At 42.9% G+C, this 27,173-nt stretch overlaps 1 protein-coding gene across 2 annotated transcripts in view; it reads left to right on the top strand.

Moving 5' to 3' along the window:
* roraa (RAR-related orphan receptor A, paralog a) overlaps positions 1-27,173 on the top strand; it is a 261,349-nt gene that overhangs the window by 185,177 nt on the left and 48,999 nt on the right. Inside the window, exon 1 of one of the 2 annotated variants that reach the window (XM_058407826.1) lies at positions 11,283-11,441. The exons of the other annotated variant lie outside the window; for it this stretch is intronic. Coding sequence (XP_058263809.1) covers positions 11,411-11,441 — 31 coding nt within the window. The 5' untranslated portion in view covers positions 11,283-11,410. Of the gene's footprint in view, positions 1-11,282; positions 11,442-27,173 lie in introns of those variants that run through there. 2 annotated transcript variants of the gene reach the window in all.

The following is a 27,173-nucleotide window of genomic DNA, read 5'->3' as shown; positions in this document are numbered from 1 at the left end:
GTAGGAAAAGGCTGATTACGAAACACGGTGCTGTCATTATACGCCACGTCTCACTTTGCAACACATTATAAACAGCAATATCTTTTGACTTTCATCAAGATATTTATATAGATATATATGATATATAAGACAAAGTGTTTTGCTTTGTATCCGCTCCATGTTTGTCAGGATGATGACAGCGTGTAGAGTTGTTTCCCCCTAAAGCATTGTAGCAGTAATCTTAGTGTACATTAAACGAAGCAGAAATGGTTCGCGATCTTCTTCTGGAGAAAAGGGTTGTTTAAAATCAGCAGAACATCTCCAAAGTGCGCTCTTTGCTGAAGCAATTTCGTTCTCAGCATGCCGCAGAAACGTGAGGTTTTTCTACCTCAGATAACAAGAGATGCTCCGAAGGGAAGAAAAAGCACTTCACTCTACTTGACAGCCTCCAATTTTAACAATAAATTATGTTTCATCTTTGTCTATTTGTTTGTTTCATGGAAAGATTTTTTTTTTCCTTTTGGATGCTTTGCTTTAATCCATAATAGTCAGCCTTTTTTTTTTTTTTTTTATCTGAAATAGGTCAGTATAATCACAACGGAGAAGGATGGGCCGCCACGGCAAAAAGGAAATCAATAGAGATATCTATTTGTCGTGAAGCAGGACGGCTTGATTTTTATCCTTTTCTTCTCTTTCCTCTCTCCACTTTTTCTTCCATCCACACAATATGACAGGCCCTCATTTTTCAGCCCAAGCATTTTTTTTTTTTTTTTTTATGGTTTATTATTATTTTTTTATTTTTATTTGCTGGCCATTTTGTGAAATCGCAAATAGGCCTTTGTGAATGCACTTTGTTTGCATAAGTTGTTCAAAATGAAGACGGTCGTTTTGTACCCGCTGCTCACGCTTAGAGGGGTTGAAAGAAAAAAGGGCCGGCCATTGATGGAAAAGCACCTCGGGCAGCTTTGTTGCTGGTCAGGAAAAGGCTGAAGGCTGGACGTGCCTGCTGATGCAGTAAGAGTTCCTCGACTGAACGTACCGGACCACCTTGGCTTTTTGTAACCACTTAATCTGAATCCTCCCTCAGCGGCATTGTGTGAGACTTCAGCTTTGTCAGCTTTTTCTGCTGTCTGTCCATCCCTTTGTGTGTCTGCCTAACCCGAAAGGCCTCGTTTGTGCAGCTCTGTCGGAACAACCCAACACAGAGGAAATATACACATCACACAAACAGAAGCTGCATGAGCGCATGCTAAAATAAGGCGTCCCATCTGCTGGGATAGCTGACAAAGTGTGGATATGTGCGGGCGATCTGAAGCCGGGAAGATGAGGGGTGTATGACACACTGTATGTCATTGTGCCGGCTCTGTAGAGGTAGAGTCGCTGGCGGTAGAGTCGCTGGCCTTGGAGCAAGTTATCACCGCTTATCACTTATTTGTCCAGCAGCCCACAAGCTCACGATGAGCAGGACAGAGGCAAAGGTCACAAGGCTCCAACAAATATAACCGTCACTGGACATGTTTAAGATGGCACTTGTGAAACATGCTTGTGTCATTAGAGTGCACATGGCTAAGTGTGTGTGTGTGTGTGTGTGTGTGTGTGTGCATAATCTGTCTCCAGTGCTCTCTATTTAGTGATACTGTACCACTAAATATTACCTGATCCACACCTAATTACACACCATTTCTAAATACTTTTATTCTTTTCTTGTAACGTGGACAAAAAACATTTACAAACCTATTAATTGTTATTTAGCTCAACTTTTAGACTTTGTACGCATTCAACGTGACCGTCTTTCCACATATTGGTGCTGGACTATTATTCTCCATTGAAAACATGATTTAAATATTTGATTTAAAGCAGCAGTAAGTATAAAAGTACAGCAGTAATGAGAACCTACGCTGTGATGAAATAATGAGACCTATAATTATCACGCAAAAATGTAATGCTGTAGAAGAAACTAAGAAACTATGCAGATGTCTGCGTTTAAGTGATAATTATAGCGTGTGAACAAAAGACAATTTAAGACTCTCTCTTTCTCTCTCTCTGTGTGTGTATGTGTGTGTGTGTGTGTATGGAGGCATGGTGTATACAGTAACTCAGCAATAAAGATGAGTTGTGCAGTAAAGTGAAGCAAGAGAGTGAGAGTGTGTCTGAAATACAGATCTTTATACCTAATTGTGATTGACTTCCATTATTGGTGTGTGTGTGTGTTACAGAGAGAGAGAGAATAAGAGAAGATATGAGAAAGTAAGAGAGAGAGAGAGAAAGAGACAGAGAGAGAGAGAGAGAGAACAAGCAGAGAGCGGAGTGTACTCCTATGTCTATATGTCTATCTCTCTCTTTTCCCTTGTTCTCCCACTTCCTCCATCTCTCACTCCACTTCCTCCGTCTCGTACACGTTCTTGTGCAGGTTTGTTGTCTTTGCTCACTCCACCTGTGCAGCTCTTACCCCTCTGTAGGGCAGACGCGGTGCTGATTAAGTGGCAGCCTCCCTAATGATATGCTGAGCTTGCTGCAAATATCACCATCATTCCTCACTCCACGGTCATTAAAGAGCTCACCTCAATGATTTCTGCGTGCATAATTCACACAGCGTTCAAAGTGTCATGGGGAGGCAAAGATAAGAAGTAATTCTGTGTAATTAAAGATGCACCGCGTGTCAAACAGCTAATAAAATGATATATGACCATTAATAAATATAGAAACAAACGAATAAATAAATAAATAAATAACAATGCATACATATTGTTTGTATGTATTGTAATTTAATGATTTTTTTTTCCTCTCTGAAAAGTGGCCAGTGCTTTTTTAGTTTTTTTTTAGTTTTTGCTGGATTACGGTATGTGTAAACATGTTTTACGAGAATAAAACCCACCAGAGTGACCATTCCCATCAACAAAAAGTGATGACTGGTTTTCAGCTACTGTGTTCAAACTGGTATTAATGATAATATTTCAACATAATATACACTGACCAGGCATAACATTATGACCACCTGCCTAATATTGTGTCGGTCCCCCTTTTGCTGCCAAAACAGCCCTGACCCGTCCTGCACTGTGTATTCTGACCCCTTTCTATCAGAACCAGCATTAACTTCTTCAACTGCTTCAGTAGCTCGTCTGTTGGATCGGATCACACGGGCCAGCCTTCACTCCCCACGTGCATCAGTGAGCCTTGACCGCCCATGACCCTGTCGTCGGTTCACCACTGTTCCTTCCTTGGACCACTTTTGATAGATACTGACCACTGCAGACCAGGAACACCCCACAAGAGCTGCAGTTTTGGAGATGCTCTGATCCAGTGGTCTAGCCATCACAATTTGGCCCTTTTAGTCAAACTCACTCAAATCCTTACGCTTGTCCATTTTTTCTGCTTCTAACGTCAACTTTGAGGACAAAATGTTGACTTTCTGCCTAATATATCCCACCCACTAACAGGGGCCATGATGAGATCATCAGTCTTATTCACTTCACCGGTCACTGCTCAGAATGCTATGGCTGATCGGTTTAAATGACCAAACACCTGAACACTACCTTTATGTTGAATTAAAATAAATAAAAAGGTCTAACAGAACAATGGTGCTGATTGTTAATGTCTTTAATAACCCCTTAGAATGATTATTCATTTTTCTCCATCAAATGCTAATCCAACTGTTTTCTATTAAAACACTAAAATAGATTTAACTTTTTTTTATTTTTCCTTTTTTATTTCTCTCAACATGTGGCTGTGTATGAAAGCCATGACTGCCAGATAATAGCTATTCTCTCACACACACACACACATACATGCGGTCAGTCTGACGTCTTGGTCAATGAAGATGCCTAAGGTGACGTTTTTTTTCTCACACATCGATCCCAACCATTATTTCTGTGTTTAATCTGAAACGTAAAGCTTTCTGTCCAGCTCTGTGTTTACCCTACTCTCCAGAGCTGTATTTTCAGGACAAGGCCACATGAGTGTCAATAAATCACTCCTGCAGTTGATCAGTCCATATGATTTTAATTGAACTTATTAATAACCTTTAAATATGGGATTCTGTGACTTTTTCTGAGAGCGAGAATAAGAGAGAGAGAGAGAGAGCTCAAAGTGCACTGCTATGTCTATCTCTCTCTTTTCTGGATAACTTTTAACGATGGGATTCTGTGACTTTTCCTTACTCTGCTGTAATCACTGTAATAGGTGAGGAGTGTATAAGAAGCTCAGTGGACTGTGGGTGGAACGTCCACTGAACACTTTAATTTGAACACTACGACTGGTCATCTTTGTGGCATGTCAAGTTTTTGTCATTTTTCATTCATTAGGAAGTCATTTCTGTATTATTAATGTCTACAGACACCATTGGGCAGTCTCTGTAGTTAGCAGGACATGTGACAGCGACCCTTTTCACACCCGAACGTAGCCAAGACGTGTCGTGGTGTTTTCCAGGCATCCGTGCCGCACGTGGCCAGGCCGAAGAAACTTAAAGGTGCTGTGAAAGACTAAAAGTGGGCCAGATGCAGAGGCCTCAGAGTGACCTACCTTGCTCAAAGGTTTTTAGGGTGAGAGAGTTGTGACAGGACTTCCTCCTCGGTGGAGAACATTACTAATGTGTGCAGGGTGTGTGAAGTAGCAGGGCTGTGATGAATCGCTCACACACACCCATGGCATCCTCATAAGTCAACAGTAAAAGAGAGGCGAGGTATTAGGTACCGCCAAAAAAAAAGGAGGAGGAAAAAAAGCAAACATGGTAACCTAGGGCTTAACAGTAGGGCTGAAGGAGAAAGCAGAATAGCCTGAAGATCTCCCTCAATCTTCAGAGGAAAGCCTGTCCCTCTGGTGGGCTCCTGTCTTAATAGACAGGGTGTTTTAAAAAGAAAGTTATTTTCACTCCAAGACAATGGTGATTTTAATAAATGAGTGTAATATGGGCTATGGGAGGTGGGAGGCCTCTACGGTCCATTCCTCTCCATTAGAAAGAAAAAAAAAAAGGACCTGTGATTTAAAATAAATTAGTCTTAGCAGACAAAGGCGAGTCGCGGCACGTAACAAATTATCATATTTTTATGAAACGTTTTTCACCGCATAGCTAAGAGAGCAGAAGAGAATTAAGTCATTAGTTCTTTACTAATTTCATTTAACATTTTGTCCAAATGCCATGTTGTTGCATATGGTGTTTTTTTGTTTATTTGTTTTTGTTTATATCTCATCTAAAACCTATTGTTGAATAGATGTGTGTGTGTGTGTGTGTGTGTGTGTTGAAGTGAACCAGAGGATAGGAATATCTGACAGGTTTGACCTTGTGGGGACACTTGGCTAGCTGTTTTTGTTTTTTCTTCTTCCCCCGAACAAGAATCTGCAGCGTTTGTTTAAAAAGGAAACGAGTCAAAAGGGTTCCCTTTTGCTTACTGAGATTAAGAGTAAGGTTAGATTTAGGGTTAGGTATAGCATTAATTAGCTGCATTAATAATTATGTCAGTGGAAGGTTCTCACAAGGATAGTAAGACAAGCGTGTGTGTGTGTGTGTGTGTGTGTGTGTGTGTGTTTTATTGACGTGAGGTCATCCATCACATACACCAGGGGGTCTCCCTGGTATGCTCCTCAATAATGAACTTCATTCGTTAAGTTCTCTCCTCAAAGGCCACGCTCACCCACTGCCCTTTTCAGCCTCCGCGACTCGCTGCTGCCGCAACAGCGTGCTAGAGGAAGAAAAACACAATAATCATGCTTTTCCTTGCGACAGTCACACTCATGAAGGATAAGCAGCACCATTACCAATCCCTCATGCCTAGTTATGGCCATAATTATCACACCCAAAATCTCCTGGCCTACTTCAGGCGGGAGAGGAAGAAGCAAAGGCACTTCTCTAATCATCCCTCTCCCTTATCCCGTTCTCGGCTACACGGAGAGACGGAGGGATGGGGTATGTTTTTGGGGTGAGTGAGGGATCATTAGAATGGAAGCGGATGCTGTGCTGACTTACCTAGCCACTCTCAGTCGCTACCACATGCTGCTGTGTGTCTGTAGCACCGGGCACCTCTTCCTCTTCCTTTCCGCACTCTCTCTGTCTCGGTGTGAAAGCCTGTTCTCGTCCTCCACTACTGCAAGTGGAATCTTGGCATGCCTTGGAGTGCTGCAAGTTAATATTAAATGAAGCATTTTACACCTATTTACAAGAATAAAAAAGAGAGAGAAAGAGAGAGAGAAGTCTAGAGTTGCATATGAAACTGTTTTTATATCCTGAAATACCTTATAAGTTATTGGTAGATGAATTAGTTTGCCTTTAGGCAATTACACTGAAAGCAATCAATCTTTCTCTGTAACAGTTTTGTAAACACATTTGTTTGTCTTTTTATCCAAAAAAAATATATATATATATATATATATATCAGATTGTACAAATACTGACGAATTGGCTTGTCCTTTTATACTAATAAAACGAAACAGAGCAATGACCGCAGAAACGGATTGCAAACAAAATCTGAAAAAACAGACTTCAATCCCAAAATAGTTGCTTGGGGTTAATACAGAGATTTCAATTAGAGTGAGCATGAGAGGGCTTATCAAAATCGTCCCTGCCAAATGTCCCCAAATTATAAATACCTAGAAGGCTCTCTCTTTAATTTGGTGCTCCGTTGTACAGAAGAGGATCATCAGAGCTAGTTTGAATCGGTCTCCTCTTGGCTATTCCCTATATCGTCATTCAGAATACTACATATAGCTATTACAGGGAACTGTTGATTAAATAAATGATTTTATATGCTGTGTAACACAGGTTTGTTCATTACGGCAACTCATTATGCACACAATTGTTTTCTTGGGACATTTCATTAACTATAAATCTGTTCAATAGAATCCGAATGAGGATTCTTATCACGAATCGGACCGGTCAAAGCAGTGCATCATGGCTGCTAGGTTCCACAGTACACTATCTTGGTGCATTATGGGATTATATGATTGCACTGGATATTCTCCACTAGGTTTATTAGTGGGGTAAGGTGGCATCCAAAAAATAGTGCCCTATTTAGTGAATAAATATTAATAAGTTAGTGGCATGATGGTTTAGTGGTCATCATGGCACCTGTTAGTGGGTGGGATATATTAGGCAGCAAGTGAACATTTTGTCCTCAAAGTTGATGTTAGAAGCAGGAAAAATGGACAAGCGTAAGGATTTGAGTGAGTTTGACCAAAAGGGCCAAATTGTGATGGCTAGACCACTGGATCAGATCAACTCCAAAACTGCATCTCTTGTGGGGTGTTCCCGGTCTGCAGTGGTCAGTATCTATCAAAAGTATCCATTGAGTTCTGTGGTTACAGGACTTAAAGGATCTGCTGCTAGCATCTTGGTGCCAGATACCACAGCACACCTTCACGGATCTAGTGAAGTCCATGGGCTGTTTTGGCAGCAAAAGGGGCACCGACACAATATTAGGCAAGTGGTCATAATGTAATGGCTGACCGGTGTATTTCTGGTACAACCTCAGCTGTAACATTTGAGTACACAGCCGATGCAGCCGTCATTAGATCCGTTTATTTGCCCTTTAACCCGAAATCCACTAGCTTTCATGCTGGTTATATTTTTTGAAAGCAACTTTTACTATGACGAGTTTTCATGAATATAGCATGAACAGTACAGCATGTCCTTGGAATTTATGCGCATCACAACCCGGCTCTTTTCTCCGTTTCTGCATCTTCTCCTGCATCCTTTTTTCTTTTTTTTCTTTTTTTTGTTTGAATGTTATTGTAATGGTTTGCTTTTCCTCTAAGAAAAGAAACCCAATAGTCTTGTCTATTTATCCTGAAAATAGATATTCCCCGTGTTGTCTGAGTGATTTATTGAAGTCCTCCTCACAGGTGGAAGCTACAGGAAATTGCCTGGAATAGCTTTAAATTGGTTTATAATGTCTCACATGGGGTTGTGATTTTGTGGTTTTTATATTGTGGGTTAATATTTATATTAAATACGTGTACTGTTGACTTCTGATGTATTTATTTATGAGCTCATTTAAAAACCATAGGAAGATATTATAGTGTTAAACTGACTGTGGTGTGGCTTAAGTCCAAAATAGACAATAAAATAATAAAAGTTTCACCGGTAGGCTTTTAGACATTTTTCATTGGATGTCAGATGGCAGGAAAAGTCCTCCGAGCTTTTCGCTTTGAGTCTCTGCTCTGAGAAATGTGATATATAGTTTTGCTCGAAGATGGGCAGTGACTGATTGGTGTGGAGGAGTGGATGAAAACATTCTGTATGTATGTGAAGTGCATCACACTTATCATAGGCCACTAAGCTGGGCACTCCAGAGTTTAGTAACAATTCACGGTTCTTTAAAATCCATTTTATAATCAATTTCCTTTAGTCTTATTCTTTCTTGCTGTGTCTTGGTTTGTGTATCCTTTCTCTCTCTCTCTCTCTCTCTCTCTCTCTCTGTCTACGGAGAGCCATGGTACAGTGCTCAGGAGAGGCTGGAAGATCAGCTGCTGTGTGTTGAGGCCGTGTGTAGGATGGGTACTGACAGACTGCTAATGAGACCATTATCGGCTGCGGTCCTCTCCTCTCTCCTCCGGGGCACCGGTGGCTGCTCCTCGTCTCCTCTCAATTGAATTCCATCCCACAGGGCTTGTTTACAATAAATACATTGGCTCAAATTAATCAGAACAGGAACGGCAGACACTTTACTCGGGCCGGCATTTATCCACAGAGACAGAGGAGTCGAGGAGAAGGCAGACCACCTCTCGCTCCCGCTAAACTGCGGTCAGATGAAGCCGATGGAGCGTTCTTGTGGAACTAGATGAAAATGAATACATGCTACCAGCACTGTTTAATTTGTCTGCATGGATTTTCTTTGTTATATCATTAGATTATATTATGCAGTGTAGCAGATGAAGAAAATAAAGGGAAAAATCACATTTTAATTGAAAATAAAAAAAAAACAGAGTTTGTACAAACACCTCCTCGAGACATCGTTCATAATGTGTTAGTTGTTGTGGGGTTACAGTCATAATATGCGAAGCGTTCGCGGTTTGCGCATGGATTTCCATTTCATTTAAAGCAGTTCAGCAGTTTTAAACCACTGACAGAAAACCCAGGCCCTTATAGCATCTACATAGCACATTTCCATAGGTTTCCTCTTATTGGATTGGCAGCAGCTGCGCTCATTAACACTCAGCTCTGTCTGCGGCCTGCTGCAGCCGCAGCTTTGCTCTTCCAGCGTAGAGAGTTGAGAAGGAGCGATAGAGAGAGAGAGAGAGAGAGAGAGAGAGAGAGAGAGAGCACCAGTGACACAGCACAGCAAAGATGATGCACTGACAAAGAGGAGGATATGTGTATTATTACGGTTAGAGTTATAAACTGATCCTGTGTAGGTCATTTATATTTATTTTTTGTTTTTGAAGTCACGGTACCGTAGCTGTGAGACTGAGAAATAAGAAACGCTGACGTGGGATTTTAGTGTTTCTTGGAACACAGACATGTCTGCTAACGTGGGCTGCAGATGCACATCTACACTGGCATTTGTGCAAACACACAAAACCCGGGCGCAATCAGACACGCCTTCCTCCCTACGTTTCGTCTATCACTCTCTGCATCTCGGCGCTGCAGACATGCAGCTTTTCTGCATTCATAGATAAACTTGCATTTAGTCTAAACTTCAGGTTTATCTTACTGTCATCTTCAGAAGCCAAGAGATATGGTGTGTGAGTCTTCTTTCAGCCTTTAGAACACCCAGTTATGTGCCCGGAGCCTATCACATGGGTCTTTTTTTCTCCTCTCAGCAGCTCCTGTTTGACTCGTTGCGATTGCTGCACTGCTCTGCAGCTCTCTGCCAACCACAAGAAAAGCAGTGCTGCAGACCTGGCAGTTGAAGCTTACCACTCATCTAAGAAAACATGCTTCTGTGGTCAAACACGGAGCCTGACACAACATAATATAACAAGCGATTAGCAGCCTGTCCCCCCTCGCGATGTAACATTTCCCAGCACGGATCCAGGATTCGCCTCATTTGTTAATCGAGGCAGCGAAATCCCATTTTGTTTATTAGGTAGTGTTGGATGACAGATCATTGTTGACATAGCATGAGTTCATTTATTTTTACTGCCTCTAACCGATCGTGTGTGAGGTTGTGATCAGACGGTAATTTTTGCCATTTGCAGCCTCTGCCCTGAAACCAGAGCTTGCATGTTTTGTTTTGTTTCCCAAAACCGAACTGAGCGCACTGCTGTGCTTGTATTTTAAACAAATACCGTGGATTATGGGTTTTATTTTATTTTATTTCATTTATTTACTTGTTTAGACTCTAACGAAAGACATCTTTGACGGAATTTTGATTTATGAGATTCGGTGACGGATATTTGCTGCACTTTCTCTGCCAAGGACCGTCCAACACGTTTTACGATGCGTACTTATGCTAACGTTCCATGAGAAACATCCGCACTTACGTGGAGGGCGAATAAAACGTGCACTTGTTTATGGAAATTTCAAATACAAAGTAAGATAGTTGGCCAGAGTTGGCTTTACTCTAAGAGCACAATCATGAGAAGCCAACTGGTTCAGAGCCTGAGGAGATTATTGGAGAGGAAGAGAGAGAGAGAGAGAGAGAGAGAGAGAGAGAGAGAGAGAGAGAGAGAGAGAGAGAGAGAGAGGAGGGATGGATGAGTGGAGATTTCAGAGGAAGTAATGGAGGGAGAGAAAATGAAAAGGTTGGCTGGAGAGTGAAACTCATCAGACAGTTGCTGTGCATTGGATAGGATCAGCAACCCCCTCCTCTCTCTCTCTCTCTCTCTCTCTCTCTCTGAGCTATCTGCTGGAGCTCAGCTGCTGGGGCAGGCAGTGTGAGCCACTTTGCCAGCAGGCAGGAGAGAAGAAGGGGAGAGAGGAGAGCATGAAACCAGCTTCCGGGAGGGAGGTCAGGAAGAGCAGCCAGCAACTCTCTCTCTCTCTCACTTGCTTTCTCTCTGAAAACATCTGGAGAGACATCCTACCTCATCTGCCCCCTCATTAATATCAGCATGAGCAGAGGGAGAAGGAGTGCCACAGACCCCAAAGTGTAAGGATTACTCTGTCCTCTGCTATCCCTCTCTTCACTCACATACTGTTTTTTGCTTCAGTGTACTTCTATCCTCTCTCTTAATAATAATAATAATAATAATAATAATAATAATAATAAACACCCCCCCTTCTTTGCCTTCTTCACCGTTGAATTCTTCAGTCAGTCTGGGGGGAAAAACGCCGCCCCTGACCACGCCCCCTCTCAAAGCAATTCGTTGCCTGTTGTGCCAATCAAAGGCGTAGGAGGCGGGCTGTGTGTTGATGTCACAGTCACGTGGACGGTGGTGTGGTGGCGCGCGAGCGAGTCGGAGCGGCAGAGGCGCGCTGGCCAGCTGCTGCCGAAACAGCAGGGGGAGAAAATCCGCTAGCGCTGCTCCCGCTTTGCTCGCTTATGGACCGCCGAGCTTAATGATGTATTTTGTGATTTCAGCGATGAAAGGTAAGATTAAGATGGCTTATATTTTTTTTTTCGGCGTTTCTAGCTTACTCGAGGCTGAGTAACAAGTAGAGCCTCCGTCCGCGAGGGCGAGCGCGAGCGCATAGTCCTGCACTAACGAGCGGCCAGTGTCTAAACTGTGCTACAGCGCTATCGTACTATTTAAGCGTGCATACTATTTATTACAGTAGTAATGCGGTTTCACACGTAGCCACAATCTGACAACTCCCCTCGCAGCGACAGGAGTGTGTGTAGGTAGGTGTGTGTGTGTGTGTGTGTGTGTGTGTGCGAGCGAGACAACTGTAAGCCCGTTTATTCGCAAGGAACTATGCTACAGCAATATCTCTTGCGAGAAAATGAAGTTATAGCTCCTTCATATGGATGACTGAGCTCAGTAGGAGAGAGAGAGAGAGAGAGAGAGAGAGAGAGAGAGAGAGAGAGAGAGAGAGAGAGAGAGGGAGAGGAAAGTCGAATGGATGTCGAGTGTAAAGTGGAAACGAGTCTCTTAAGCTGCTGAGGTCTATTTTCAGTGCTGGGATAAAAATAAACCTCAGCTCGTTTTAATAAAAAAATAAATAAAAATTAGAGGAGAATGCATGCTTCTTCAACATGCAGACTAAGCCATGATGCTTTTTCTTTTTTTTTTATTGTGCACCATGTGCATGTAATGCAACTTGGAGTGCTTGGAGGCAGGCACTGGAGTGTGTGTGTGTGTGTGTGTTGGCAGAAAGAAGAAGAAGAGTTGATGCTGATGTATGTTGTGCTCCACTGACCTATTATTTCGCATGCTGGACGAGCGTGTACAGTCTTCTGGCCACACTGATGTCCATCCTGCATCTTTAAATCCTTCTCAGCCCTTCCTCACCATCATTGTCACCTACACCATCACACACACACACACACACACACCTTCTCCCTCTAGGTTCAGAAGGTCAAGCATGTCACTAAACCTATGTCACTAAACCTCGCTCTTTCCCTCAGTGTCTCACACACACACACACACACACACACACTTACTCATGTGCACACTCACACACACACACACGCTTCATGCATACAGCCCAGGCTTTCATGCACTCTACCATTTCCCATTCCTCCTCTCCTCTCCACTCACACTCTCTCAAACACACACACGCACACACACACGCACACACACACGCACACACACATGCACACACGGACACTCAGTGCCTGTAGAGCAGCTGTCATTTTGCATTAGGTGAGAAGTGGTGGGAATGGAAAAAGCGATTGGGTGTTAGCAGATAGCCACCTAGCTTTTCCCTTTACACCCTGCATGTCTGTGCAGAGCTGACAGAGTTCCCTCTGAGTGCATCCTGTATATATATATATATATATATTTTTAAACCACGACTGGTCCATGATACAGCTGTATATTATCTATAAGTCTGCATATTGTCTGTTCTATGAATGTGTCTAAGGGTGGAGTCTAAACCTACAATAGTGTGTATTGTTTCTGATTAGCTAGCAAGCGCGAGACACGCAGACGGGTCAGGTTCAGATCCGTCTGTCAGCGTAGGGAAGTGTTTGTTTTGTCTTTTTGTACTTCTGCAGTGTGTGTGTGTATGCAAATGATTGCATGTGGGTTTGTGTGAAGTGTGTGAGAGTTGCATGGCATGATGAAGCAGGTGTAAAAGATAGCCCCTGACCCCCAGATCATGATGTGTGGGTCGGAACGGAGAAGCCGCTCGGCTGAAAATAGAGCAGGACACGGCGCATGTGAGCGGAGGAACGTGACCCTGTATCTCTCATCACATCTCCTGACAGACTTTCACACAGCATAACCGGATTGCATACGAAGCCTTGCCACACTCTCGCCACAATTATTACACTTCACTTTTCTTTTCTTCATTGTTTCCATTTTAAAGAAGGTGAAAATGTAGATTTTGTAATTATTATCGGTTTTTGTGGTTTTTGGTTCTTCTGAAACTGACATGTTTGGCTTTTTTTTTGGCTAGAAATGACATTTAACGTTCATTTATTTATTTATTTTCAATTTATTTATTTATTTTATACTTTCTTCATTATTTATTTATTTATTTAATTTATTTATTTTTATTTACTTTCCATTTTGTTCGTCTCTTACTTCTCTTCTCTCGCTCTTCTCCCCGGCTTGCGGTCACCTCACCTCACGGCTGCCTCTCAGACCCACGGAATGACCCGTGATAAAAACATGACCACGCTGCACGTTTCCGGCCCATTTTCTCACCGACATGAAGACGTCAAATATATTTATTGCGTGATTATCGAAATTAAAAAGGAACCTATCTAAAAAGGAACCTATCTAAAAACTCCGGTCTAATTAACCTGCAGAAGAGTTGAAGGAAAGTCCAGGGACGTGTCCAGAAATGATTAAAATGTGTCAGAGCTAGTCTCACTAGACGGAGAGAGCAGCGAGAGTTGTGTTTTACGCTGCTTTGTGCTCACCAGACTAGAAATGATTGAGCAGAGACACTAGGAAGAAAGTCAAACCAACAGCATTTGCATGCTCTCTCTCTCTCTCTCTCTCTCTCTCTCTCTCTCTCTCTCTCTGTCTCTCTCTGAGCCCCTCTCTCTCTTTGTCTTTCTCTCACTCCCTCCATCCCCCCCTCTCTCTCTTTCTTTCTCTCTCTGAGCCCCTCTCTCTCTTTGTCTTTCTCTCACTCCCTCCATCTCCCCCCTCTCTCTCCCCTTTTCTCTCTCTCTCTTCCTCTCTCACACTCCCTCCATCTCTCTCTTTCCCTCCCTCTCTCTCTCTCTCTCTCTCTCTCTCTCTCTCTTCTTCTCTCTCTCTCCATCCACCAGGTTTTCCTCAGTGGCCACAGCACAGGTTAACAAGATTGGCCATTATCCCATTAGCCACAGAGGACACCCTGAGTCCAGGCAAACATGCAAGCAAAACAAGCGCAGGTTAAGGAGTTAAGTGCCGGACGCGAGAGGATGTGTGTTAAGCAGGATATTTCTGTAAAGGCACCAGATCGAACTGGACAAAAGATTACCTACCTTATCTTCCTAAACTCCTTCACCTTTACCTTCTTTATTACATTGTTATAACATACAGCGTCAGACCTGGACCCTGTTACAATCATGTACATCATCACCTTCTCTCTCTCGAACATATGGACAAATGATTTCCACTCCTGCCAAAACACAGGCTGTGACGCTTTCCAGCCTGGTGTGGAGAAAAGTGCACTCTGGGCTCTTAAGAACAGGGGATTTGGACAGAGGAGAGGACACACACACACACACATGCACACAGACACACACACGGCTGCCTCGTCTTCTTTCTCAGAATCGAGTGACCGTACTACCTACAACTCGCTGAGGATAACTGGGTACCATTTCCACACATTATTAAAGGTTGTGGTGTGTGTGTGAATGTGTGTGTGTGAGTGTGTGTGAGTGTGTGTGAGTGTGTGTGTGAGTGTGTGTGAGTGTGTGTGTGAGTGTGTGTGTGTGCGTGAGTGTGTGCGTGAGTGTGTGCGTGAGTGTGTGCGTGAGTGTGTGCGTGAGTGTGTGTGAGTGTGTGTGAGTGTGTGTGTGCGTGAGTGTGTGTGAGTGTGACTGGCAGGCTGTGTGAGTGTGTGTCAGTGCTATGAAATGCATTACCTGCCAGCATGGGCAAGGCAGCTGCTTAATGAGATATTGACTGGCCACTGGGAGCATAGATATATATATATTTTTTTATTTAACTCCAGTTGTGTGTGTGTGTGTGTGTGTGTGTGTGTGTGTGTAGGTAAGAGCGAGGGATATCGGGAAGGAGAGGGTGTAACAGTCTGGCACTGTTCCTCATTGCCTATGCCATGCACAGACACACCCAGCCTTATACACTCGCCGTCTTGAGTTCTGGCACCTCAGACAGTTTGGCATGGACCGCATGTGCCAGTTTTACCCCCCTCTTCCTCTCTCTCTCTCTCTCTTTCTCTCTCTCTCTCGCTTTTTCTCACTCTCTCTCTCTTTCTCACTCTCTCTTTCTCTTACCTTCCATTTCCGTCTCTCGCCATCGTCTTGCATGCTCAGCTGTCAGTATGGCACTCATACATCTCTCCTCTGTGTTACATCAGACACTCCCCTCTCTCTCTCTCTCTCTCTCTCTCTCGGTTTAATCACTGGGCTAATTTTATCAGACTTAGCAAAGCCTAACTGGGGCTGCAGAAAAACTAATCACGCCTGATTAGCGAGGCCCGTACGGATGGCGTGGTCGTCTCCGAGACGTTCGGGTGTACGGAAGTAGTGGGTGATGTTTGATTGTTTGGAGGGCAGGGCGGGTTTCTCTCGCGTTTTTCTTTTTTTTGCGCTAATTTCCCGCATCGTCTTTCAGGCTTTATTAAAGGCCACGGTTGTAACGGCAGCCTTTGAAGTCTCGGCCTGTCAGGCTGTATTTCAGGCCTGCCAGAATACTCCCTCTCTCAGCACCCAGCTGATAACACATTCACCACAGGTCCGGCTGCACCTACACACACACACCCACACACACACACACACACACACAGAGACACACATACAAACACATCCACTCTCGCACACTCTGCTTTTCGCTCTCAAACACCACGAAGGAAAAAAAGATTATTTTCAGCCTTGGAATTCAGAGGAGGAGGGAAGGAACGAGAGAGAGAGAGAGAGAGAGAGAGAGAGAGATTATTTTCATTTAGTGTGAGACAGATTAGGACGTTATAGGACCAAGCCAGCGAGCAGCTACTTCAGACTGAGAGCAATGAAGGGATTGCTTATTACAGCACTGACCATCTTCAAAGGTTTTCTTTGGCAAGCGACAGCTCGGTGTTAGCAACCGCAATGATTAGCCGTACTCCTCGCTACACACGCGGCATCCAGTTCCTTTAATAAAAAAAAAAAATCGCATTTGAATTTTAATGATCCAATCAGTCAGTCACGTGGCCTGCGTGCGCAGTGCGTAAAATCATGCAGATAGGTCAAGAGCTCAAGTTCACGTTCACGTCCAACATCAGAACAGGGATCGTGGCTGTGGGGTGTCTCTGGGTTCTTCAGGGCTGGGTCGAGAATTTCAGAAATACTGAATGGTGTGAAAAAAAAACAACAACAAAAAACTCGTGAGAGAGAAAGTGAGGGAGAGTGAGACAGAGAGAGAGAGTGAGAGAGAGAGAATGGTCAGACCGCTGATCTTTACAACCCTTGCAAGCAGAAAAGCATTAAATGCGAACCACAATAATGCTGAAGGTCAGATTAATCCATTCGTGTGGACCACGAACAGGAATGGGCGTCCGTAGTGGACACAGCATCACTGATCCTGCATAGCTGAAGACTTTTTTTTTTTATTACTGTCCAGTTTTCTGTCCCTCGGTAGCGTCAGATTCCTGTCCCTGCCTGATTGTCTGCTGGTCAGTTCGGGTTTCTAGTGATAACAGTCGAACACGTTACACGACATGCTGATGCTCTCTGTAGGATATAATGACCAGTGACCAGTAAGTCTTATAGAATGACCAGTGACTGAGTCTTAACGCTTTTTTATTAAACTGTTGCTATGACACTCGTCCTGAGGATGTGATGTATGATGTGTAACCAGAAGTGTTCTTGTCTGAACTGGTTGGGTTTATAAACACTGATGTAAACGAACAGAACCTGACCCGCTTACGTCCCTGACCCCGTGTACCTGACCCCTGAGGCACAGACCCTATCACACGTTATCCTTAACACACAGAATAATATCCTCGAGTTCACTTTCCACATTCTTGTAGCCAGAGTCACAGTCAGCTCCAGACTCTTCCTCTTCCTCTTCTTCATCACCATCCAGGGTTCTGTTACACGCTCGGACCTGCAGACAGTCTGAGTTTATTTACTCACATGCTGTAGCACCGAACAGGACAGACACACACACACACACACACACCTTCCTCTGAGTGAATTATTCTGTCCACAGTCATTGCTAAACCTCGCAGCTTTCCATTGGCTCATCCTGAGAGCAGTGCGCCTTTCACTTTTTCTTTTTTTACACCACATACCAAGCATGTTTTTTTTTTTTTTTCCGTTTCCTTTTCACCCCTGGTTTTCTCTCTCCTTCTTGCATGGCCCTCCGGAGGCTTGTCCACTGGCTTTTTGAAGTACCATCAAAGAGGAAATGGGAGAGGGGGAAAACAGTATTGATTTTGCGTTTTGTCTGACTCAAATGCAGGGGAATAGAGACGCATAAGGGAGCAGCGGGTGTCTGCTCTGCCTCGTCTCCTCTTCCTCGTACGTACGAGAGCGCTTAGACTCCCTGTACTTCCTCCTCAGCCTCGCTAACCTGTTCTCCTCTCAGCCTCGCGCCTTTGTGCCCCTAATCCCTGGTAAATAAAAGGCATTCGGGCGAAACGCGTCACTGTTTATCTCCTTTTTTTCCCCCCGCTCATAGATGTAAGATCTCTTATCTTCTCTTACATCACTTTGGTGTCATCTTCCCGTGCCTTGACCCGCTTTCTCACCTGCTTTAGAGCTCAAATCTGCACACCAGGCATGCATGAAGTAGCGTGTGTTTATAAGAGATGCCGAAAAGCCAGGATCTGATCGTCTCCTCGCTTTTTTTTTTCATCAAGATGTCTACAAGCCTTTTCCGATCCTCCCGCTTCACTTCTGCTGAACTTTAGAGATTTAGAGACGCCGACCCCTGATCGGTTAAGAAAGAAAACAAAAAAACAATGCGAAACAGGAGAGAGGCCCGAGCCGTAATTCTGCTGAGCCGGCTGGGAAAATATCTCCCCACACATGTGAGCATCTCATCTTTCAGAAGCTTTCGTAACGCCGTAGCCAAACGTGTTACTGAGGCGCAAATAAAGCCAAGAGGTTTTTCAGACCTACTCCAGGTATCAAAGAAAAAAACCCACCCCGAGATGAAGAGAAGATCTAACGACGGTGTGATAAAATATAGCAGCATTAAATCAGAACGTTCTGTAGTACGCTTTCATTTCATTTCAAGGAACGTATATGATGCCAACACCGTGGAGTATGAAAATATATTACAGGAACGCCTCGAGTGTGTGGAAAGAAGAGGTCACGGAGTGCACGCATGGAGAGCTAGAGGAAGGCATCCTTCTCCGTGTCCCACAGAGATCCGCTTTAAAACACAGAGCAGAGATTTTTTCTTTGAATTTCGATGTGATCGAGGAGCGAGACGTACGAGGGAGCGAGAGAGACGAACAATGGAAGGAGCCGATCTGGAGTAGGTGGCTTGATTACAAAAGGAGAAGAGCTCTGTCGAGGAGATGATTTAGAGTAGACTCCCGCGGCGCAGTCGCCAGGACGCTACTCGTGTCATCGTCACGTCTCTCTCCGCGTTCGTCCCTGATCAAGCACCTGATCCTCCTCGCCGTGCTCCACAACACTAGGTGGCTCTGCGCAAAACACTTCAGCCGCCAGCTCCCTGATTGTACGAGTGGTGCGTCACATCAGCGCCTTGTATAACTCCGCTCGCTAAGCGCTCGCCCCAGCGTTTCTGGCAGCCGGCAGCGCGAAGAAGCGTCGGTGTATTGTTTTCGAGGAGGCCGTCTCATGAGCCTCGGCGTGAAATTATATCTCAAGGTTACTTTGATTAGTCGTGCTGTGTTCTGAACAAAGCCGCATGGCATGAATTTAATTTCTCACAACAAAGCCAGGCGTTCTTATCATTAGCAACCCCCTGCCTCATGCTTTATATGCACATATATTTATTCCAAACCAAGTCATCCCTGTTTGGAGATGAAAGCGATTTATTTTGTTCGTTTATTTATTTATTTATTTATTTATTTATTTATCGCTTTATAGATTTCTTTTTCTCTCTGAACAATTAAGCTTTAAAATCCTGATTTTTTTTTATTATTTTTTTTAGAATCAAATAAAAACCTCGAATAAAAGTGCAGCATAAAATAAAATCAGTTTTTTTCCCCAGAATAATCTGGATACTCGATAAACGCTGGGAGACTCGCGACGAACAAAACGGAGATTATGTCGAAAATTCATGCAGACTCCAATTTACAATAAATAATCTACAAAAAATTTACAAAAAATTATTTTTTCAGCTTTCAGATCCATTATTGCTTATTTTTTTAATGCAATTATAAATCATTTAATTTTTTAAATTTGTTTTATTTATTCATCGCATATTATTATTTATTATAATTATTATTTGATTATTATTATAAAAGTATTATTATTATTATTATTATTCTTTATTAGAGTGGGCTTGTAAAATATCAGCAGCATTTATAGCAAATAGTTTGATCAATCTTTCTTTAAAATAATAAATATTTAAAGGAAGTATATATATATATATATATTATTATTTTTTTTTCAGAGCAATTAAGCTTTAAAAACGCAGAACTTCTTTTTTAGTTTAGGCAAATGCAAATCTTTTACTTCGTTAAGCGTCAGAATATTCATTCATTTTTATGGAAATGTAAATGAGGCTCTCGGTTCGAATTAATCTCTCATCATCATCATCATCATCATCATCACAGTGTTATTGTGAAATCTTGTTGTTTTTTTGTGGGTAGAGAGAGGAAGGCAGACTGAGTGCAGTGTGTGTTTGCTCTGCCTCCGCTGGTGTGTGTGTCTCGGTGGGGGAGAGAGAGACTATGGAGAGGCCCTTGACCTGCGCGAGAGTGGAGCCCGGAGCCCCTACTGTCTAAACAGACACTCTGATTACTGATTAGGAGCGAGTCCCCCGCCGCGCAGAGCAGTTTGCATGTCAGCATCCATTCTCTCCTCTCTGTGGTGATTGAGAGGGAGCCAGAGATGACAGATCTCAAACCTATTGTTTCCTCTCTCTCTCTTTTTATAACATACTCTCTTTCCTGTACTGAGCTCTCTCTCTCTCTCTCACACACACACACACACACACTCTGAGCCTCTCTCTCTCTCTCTCTCTCTCTCTCACACACACACACACTCTGAGCCTCTCTCTCTCTGAGACTCTCTGTCTCTCTCTGTCTCTCTGTCTCACACTCTGAGCCTCTTTCTCTCTCTCTCTCTCTCTCTCTCTCTCTCTCTCACACACACACACACACACACACACACACTCTGAGCCTCTCTCTCTCTCACACACACACACTCTGAGCCTCTCTCTCTCTGAGACTCTCTGTCTCTCTCTGTCTCTCTGTCTCACACTCTGAGCCTCTTTCTCTCTCTCTCTCTCTCTCTCTCTCTCTCTCTCTCTCACACACACACACACACACACACACACACACACACACTCTGAGCCTCTCTCTCTCACACACACACACTCTGAGCCTCTCTCTCTCTCACACACACACACACTCTGAGCCTCTCTCTCTCTCTCTCTCTCTCTCTCTCACACACACACTCTGAGCCTCTCTCTCTCTCTCTCTCTCTCTCTCTCTCTCTGTCACACTCTGAGCCTCTCTCTCTCTCTCTCTCTCTCTCACACACACACACTCTGAGCCTCTCTCTCTCTCTCTCTCTCTCTGTCACACTCTGAGCCTCTCTGTCTCTCTCTCTCCCTCTCTGTTTCTCTCTCTCCCCCTCCCCCCTTCTCTCTCTCTCTCCCTCTCTCTCTCTCTCACTCTGAGCCCCCCCTTTCACTCTGAGCCCCCCCATCTCTCTCTCTTTCTTTCTATCTGTCTGTCTCAGAAAAGGATAATGTTGAGTGCAACTGGCAATTACCCAGAGCCACTCCAGAGTGCTGGGCTTGTTTTGTTGTTATTTTGAAGTTTTTTTCTCTCCCTCTCTTCTCTCTATCTTTCACTGTCTGTTATTCCCTACGGCTCCTTGTTTCTGGATGAGAGCTCTTCCTATGCTGAGCACAGGTCCTTCTCTCCCTCCCTCAATCTTTCTCTTTGTGTCTGTGAAGTAGTCCATCCTGAACAAGAGCTGCATCAGCACCAAAGCCAGCTTGAAGTCTCTTCTTCTTCTTCTCCTTTTTTTTTTCAACAAACCATCCCTTAAATCGTTCCGTGTTTCTTTTGTCCTCATGCCCCGAAGCAGAAAACAAAACAGTTTCTTAACCTTTGTATACACAGTTTTTCTAAAGTCTTCTTCTTCTCTGATGGATTTCTGACTGGATCATCAGTTTTGCTCAGTGACACCTTGTGGGGAAGAAATATTCTGGTTATTATTATGTGAATGAATCGAATAAAAATCTCGAATAAAAGTGCAGCATGAATTAAAATCAGGGTTTTTCCCCCTAGAATAATCTGGATACTCGATAAACGCTGGGAGACTCGCGTCGAACAAAATGGAGATCATGTAGAAAATTGATGCAGTTTTGTGACTCCAATTTACAATAAATAATTATGCGATATTGCAAAAAAAAAAAAAAAAAAAAAAATATATATATATATATATATATGTACTTTCAGAACGATTATTGTTTTTTTTTGTTCTTGATGCAATTATAAATCATTTTACAATTTTATTTATTCGTTTTATTTATTCATTGCAGAAATAATTATTTATTATTATTTTAATTATTCAAAAATTATTATTATTATTTTTTTAATAATAATTAATAATTATGATTATTATTTTTCTTATTATTTATTAGAATGGGCTTGTAAAATATCAGCAGCATTTACAGCAAATATTTATCTTTTCAAATCCCTTTTCACGTTTCAGTTCCACGTCTTTGGAAGTGACGTTTAAACCTGGGTGAAGTGCAGCATCTTACTGTTTTTTTTCCTTTATCTGTTTTATTCTGGTGTTTGTGAGCAGCGGAGGCTGAAGGAAGACTTATAAAGCTTTATGAAGTCTGTGGCGATCCTGCGTACTGCTTAAAAGTTTAAAAAGCATTTAATTAGAAAATGTAAATATGTATAAACAGATCTTGATTAGAAAACGTGAAAATCGAGTTAAAACATGAATTTAAATGAAGCAAATCAGTCAGCAGGTCAAACAGTCGACTCGTTTGAACATTGACTCGCTTGAAATTTGACTCGTTTGAACTTTAATTCGTTTGAAGTTTGATTCATGTGAACTTTGACTCGTTTGAAGTTTGATTCATGTGAACTTTGACTCGTTTGAAGTTTGATTCATGTGAACTTTGACTCGTTTGAAGTTTGATTTACTTGAAATTTGATTTGTTTGAAATTTGATTCATTTGAACATTGACTTGTTTGAACTTTGACTCATTTGAACTTTGACTCATTAGAACTTTTATTTGTTTGAACTTTGACCTGTTTGAACATTGACTCGTTTGACTCATTTGAACATTGACTCATTTGACTCATTTGAACATAGACTCGTTTGAACTTTGACTTGTTTGGACTTTGATTTGTTTGAACTTTGACTCGTTTAAACTTTGAATCACTTGAACTTTGATTCACTTGACTCATTTGAACTTTGACTCATATTTTTCCTTCGCAAAGCAGAATCATTTTAGATGCACTACAATTTGAACGTTTGCTCTTAAATGACCGCGGTCAGTTATACTAACATAACAAAAATCAACAAAAATAATACGAGTCTGTTCATTATGAGTCACATGTAATAGAGTTATTATAATAGATACTTATAATAGAGTTCTGTGGGAATTTTAAGACCTTAAGCCAATTTGACTCCTAATAATATTTAAGCAGATATCATTTCATATAAAACTTTATATTTGTTTCTGTAAAACATTTACTGTTCAGAGACATGCGAATACCTCATTTTTACAAGAGAATCTTCCAGTGTCTGGGAATGCTCATTTAAAACAAGTAATTATTTTATAGAGCTAAATTCTTCAGGAAAACCGAGCTGAGGTGGGATGTTTTCAGGGTTTTAAAGTTAAGACGTTTGTGGAGGTCTGATCAGAATGTGATCCATCACCAAACCCTTCAGGAATGAGAAGCCTGAGGTGAGGGTGGTGAGGAAAAACTCCCTGAGATGATCTGAGGAAGAAACCTCGAGAGGAACCAGGCTCAGAAGCGAACCTCATCCTCATTTGAGTGACAACCCCGATCTTCCGGTCAACGATCCAGAGCCTTAACGGCTTGAGCCGCCACTGCCCAGTAAACACACAAACCTTTCCATTTCCACTTATCTTACCGGAGATAGGAGCATGGTAGTCATCTGGATAATTCTGTGTTTAGTCGATGCTGAAGGCTAAAAATAGATTAGCGGAGAATTAAAAAGAATACCCGGGTTATATTGTAAATCTTATGTATGGTATTTATTAATATTTAGCCTTTTTAAAAAAGTCTATACACACACACACACACACACACACACACACACATATATATATATATATATATATGTGTGTAGATTGGAGTGTAACCGAGCGTCGAACTCAATCATTTATAAATGGAACAGAATTGGTTTTAATTTTAATTTTGTCGCTGACTGAAATACAACAAAGCAAGCGTTTTAGCCATGCACTTCCTCTGTGGTTTTTTTCTTCTCTCCTTCTTTTGGTTAAGGCCGCATATCTTTAACGTTAATGTGATCTTAGCACCTCGTGTGCACTTTTCAAGCCAGGGTTTATGCCGAAGAAGCTTCTAAAGCAGTGCGAGAAACCGAGACAGATTTTTTGAACTTTCTTATAGACGGGAGAAGCAGGCAGGGCATGTTTAATCAGCAATCAGCTTTTTTCCTCAAAAGTATATTGTTGTAAACCTTTAGGCACGGCTGCTCTGGTTGCGTCTCACAATTACAATCCTCACCTTTCAGGTTTGTGGGTTTTTTTTCACGCATGCAGAATTCCTCCGAAGCGCAGCACACACCAAATTCGTGCTAAAACAACACCAGCAAACCTACAGCCATGTCTCCAGTCTCCAGACAGCAGCCGGTTCTCTGCAGGACGTCTGAAGAGCAGCACACTGTCGCAACATGTGCATGAGTGTGAATAATATAGAGCCATATTGGGCGAGCACAGTGAAATCATTTTTCAGACCGTTGCATCAGGCTGCATGCACTTTTATCAGACTGTCAGAGAAGCACGTGTGCACGGGACGTACAGTAGATCCCTACACGTGCAAATGTATGTGCTGTGAAATTAGCCGTCCACAGAATTGGTTTTAATTTTAATTTTGTCACTGACTGAATTACAACAAAGCAAGCGTTTTAGCCATGCACTTCCTCTGTGGTTTTTTTCTTCTCTCCTTCTTTTGGTTAAGGCCGCATATCTTTAACGTTTTCTGTCGCTTCATTTCGTCTGATTTTACAGCACGAGAGAAAAAGCAGGCGGCAGTTTCAGACTTTATACTTCGGCTGTGGTCTCGACTCTCTTTCTGATCGTGCAGGTTAGCAATACGAACAGCCTGTTTGGCAGAGTGGCGGAGGCAAGAACGTGCTTTGCCGTGTGAAAGAGCGACCGCATTATCTGAAACACACGATAATGCACACGCACAGATAGGGGCGGGGCAGAGAGCGCGCTGTTGCAAAGTGCGTGAGACACACTGGGGAAAGGATGTGTTCACTTTGTTTATGTGTAGGTAGTGGCTGCCATGTGGTTTTGTGTGTGTGTGTGTCAAGCTCGAAAAGAAAGAAAGAGTAGTCCTGCATTGCATATGTATGAGTGCTCTTCTCTTGTATTTAAAAGAACTTAAAACATAATGAAGACTAGACTCATACACACACACACACACACACACACACACACATGCCATGAAGATTCAGGTTAGCATTTACATCACACGCTACAGCGACATGAAAGCAGGACAATCACATATATCCAATGTGTCACATGATGCCGCTACAATACAAAAAACACACACAAACAAAGAGAAAGTGTGAAGGATCTGAGAGGTAAACAAAGTAGAGAGTGTCTTTCATCAAACCAGGGAGAGGAGGGCAGTGAGGAGGAACACGCACTGGGAGATGTTAGGTTTGTAATGGGTCTAGCTGGACTCCACAGCCACGTGTTTCATCTCTGACACATTTCATAGGCATGGATTAACCCAGACCTGCAGGCTTTGATCTAACAGGAAAAGCTTGCCTGCTTTGGAAGTTTAGAGAGTATTATAATTTATACAAGGGGGATTTGCATGCAAGTGTGAGCTTCTCTCTCTCCGTGTGTGTGTGTGTTTTCCCAAGCTTGAGCAATCTTAAGTAAACAGTGCGTGCTATTGTGGTGCTTTGCATTATGCTTCTCATTAGTGATCTCTGCGCTAATTAGTGGGTATATAGCTAGAGGACGGAGATGCAGCCAGAGCTAAAATCACCCAAAATCAGCTCGGGAGTTACGACCGCTCCACTGATCCACTCCAGACGCTGAACATATAATGAGATATAATAACGTAAATATCCGAGAAATATCCGATACGTGCACTTTTTTCTCGGTGCACCTGAACGTGAGGAGCCGTAAACATGCTAGGAAATCGAGGTAAATGTCCTTTTACGGAAGATTTCGTGTTTTATTTACAGTATTATATCAGTTTACGCTAATGTTATAGCACATACAGATACACTAAACGGAAATAATAAACCCAGAAGATGAAGAATAGTGGCCTAGGAGCATCAAGATACAACATAAGGCTCCATTTTAGGAAGGTTGGTTTAATAGAACGAGAGAAAAATACATTCCGATCCTCACATTTTTAGGTTTTTTTCTTTTATTATTTACAAAACATTTTTGATGTTTTGGACAACATATACACTATATTGCCAAAAGTTTTGGGACACCCCTCCAAATCATTGAGTTCAGGTGTTTTTCAGGGTTTGGACTCGGACCCTTAGTTCCAGTGAAAGGAACTCTTAATGCTTCAGCTTCATACCAAGACATTTTGGACAATTTCATGCTCCCAACTTTGTGTGAACAGTTTGGGGATGACCCCTTCCTGTTCCAACATGACTGCACACCAGTGACCAAAGCAAGGTCCATAAAGAAATGGATGTATAAATAAAGATAGAAATATTGGTCGACGTTGCGCTTCACAGCTGTTGTGTTTAGAATTTCTATTATGCTTAAGCACTAAAAATGGCACACATGTTGTGTACACTGTTTAGAGCAGCGTTTGACATTCCAACAGTTGCAGTGAGCTGAACAATCCACGAGAAGCTCCGAGACAGCTGGTTTATTTTTGCAAAGTACGAAAACTGCTGTTTGGAGATTAATTTCAGCGCTGAGCTCCCATTCTGGGGGAAACAAATTGAGCTTTATGGAATTAGCGTGCGTACTGCTGGAACCTCGATCTATTCTTGGATGGCGCAGAGCCTCTGCGTTCGACATGATTGGTTGCGGGAACGGTTTCCGGAGCACGGCGGGCGTGGCCGGCGACTCGCCGGGGCAGGATTAAAGCCTGAAGTGCACCGCGTGTTTCCCCTGTGCCTGGTGTTTGTTGTCTAAATACGGCCGGGACGAGCAGGGATGCGAGCCGGCTCTTGGTGGAGGAGGGGGCGGGGTGTACGGGTAGGGAGGGTTGGCTTTGCTCAAGGTCGTTTGGGATGATAGCGCGCCATTAATAATTCCCTATTCCCCACAAATTTACAGCATCTATCTCTATCTCCATCTGCCGCTGCCCTATCTACTGTATCTGTGTCTGCGTGTCCCAGAGGAGATGCACACAGCAGCCGCGTATTAGCAGAGAAAGTGCCTGTAAAGACTGGAGAAGACGCTTGCAGTGAGGGAATGCATTACACATGCTCATTCACAGCTGCTCAAGAGAGTGTTCTCGTAGTAGTGAACTTGTGTGTGTGTGTGTGTGTGTGTGTGTGCTCTGCTAACTAGGCTACATCCTCTGCGTGCTGTGGTTTTCCAGCAGGCTCTCTCTGTGAGTTTTGGTATTATAGCCCAGAATAGTGCAGCGAAGCCGGCGGGTAATTCCCCGCTCCCGCTCCACAGCGCCTCACGGCCCAGCAGCACCACTACAGGGA

This window comes from Hemibagrus wyckioides, linkage group LG14 (assembly GCF_019097595.1).
Source record: "Hemibagrus wyckioides isolate EC202008001 linkage group LG14, SWU_Hwy_1.0, whole genome shotgun sequence".
Classification (NCBI taxonomy): domain Eukaryota; kingdom Metazoa; phylum Chordata; class Actinopteri; order Siluriformes; family Bagridae; genus Hemibagrus; species Hemibagrus wyckioides.
This window is presented reverse-complemented; position numbering and strand designations above follow the sequence as displayed.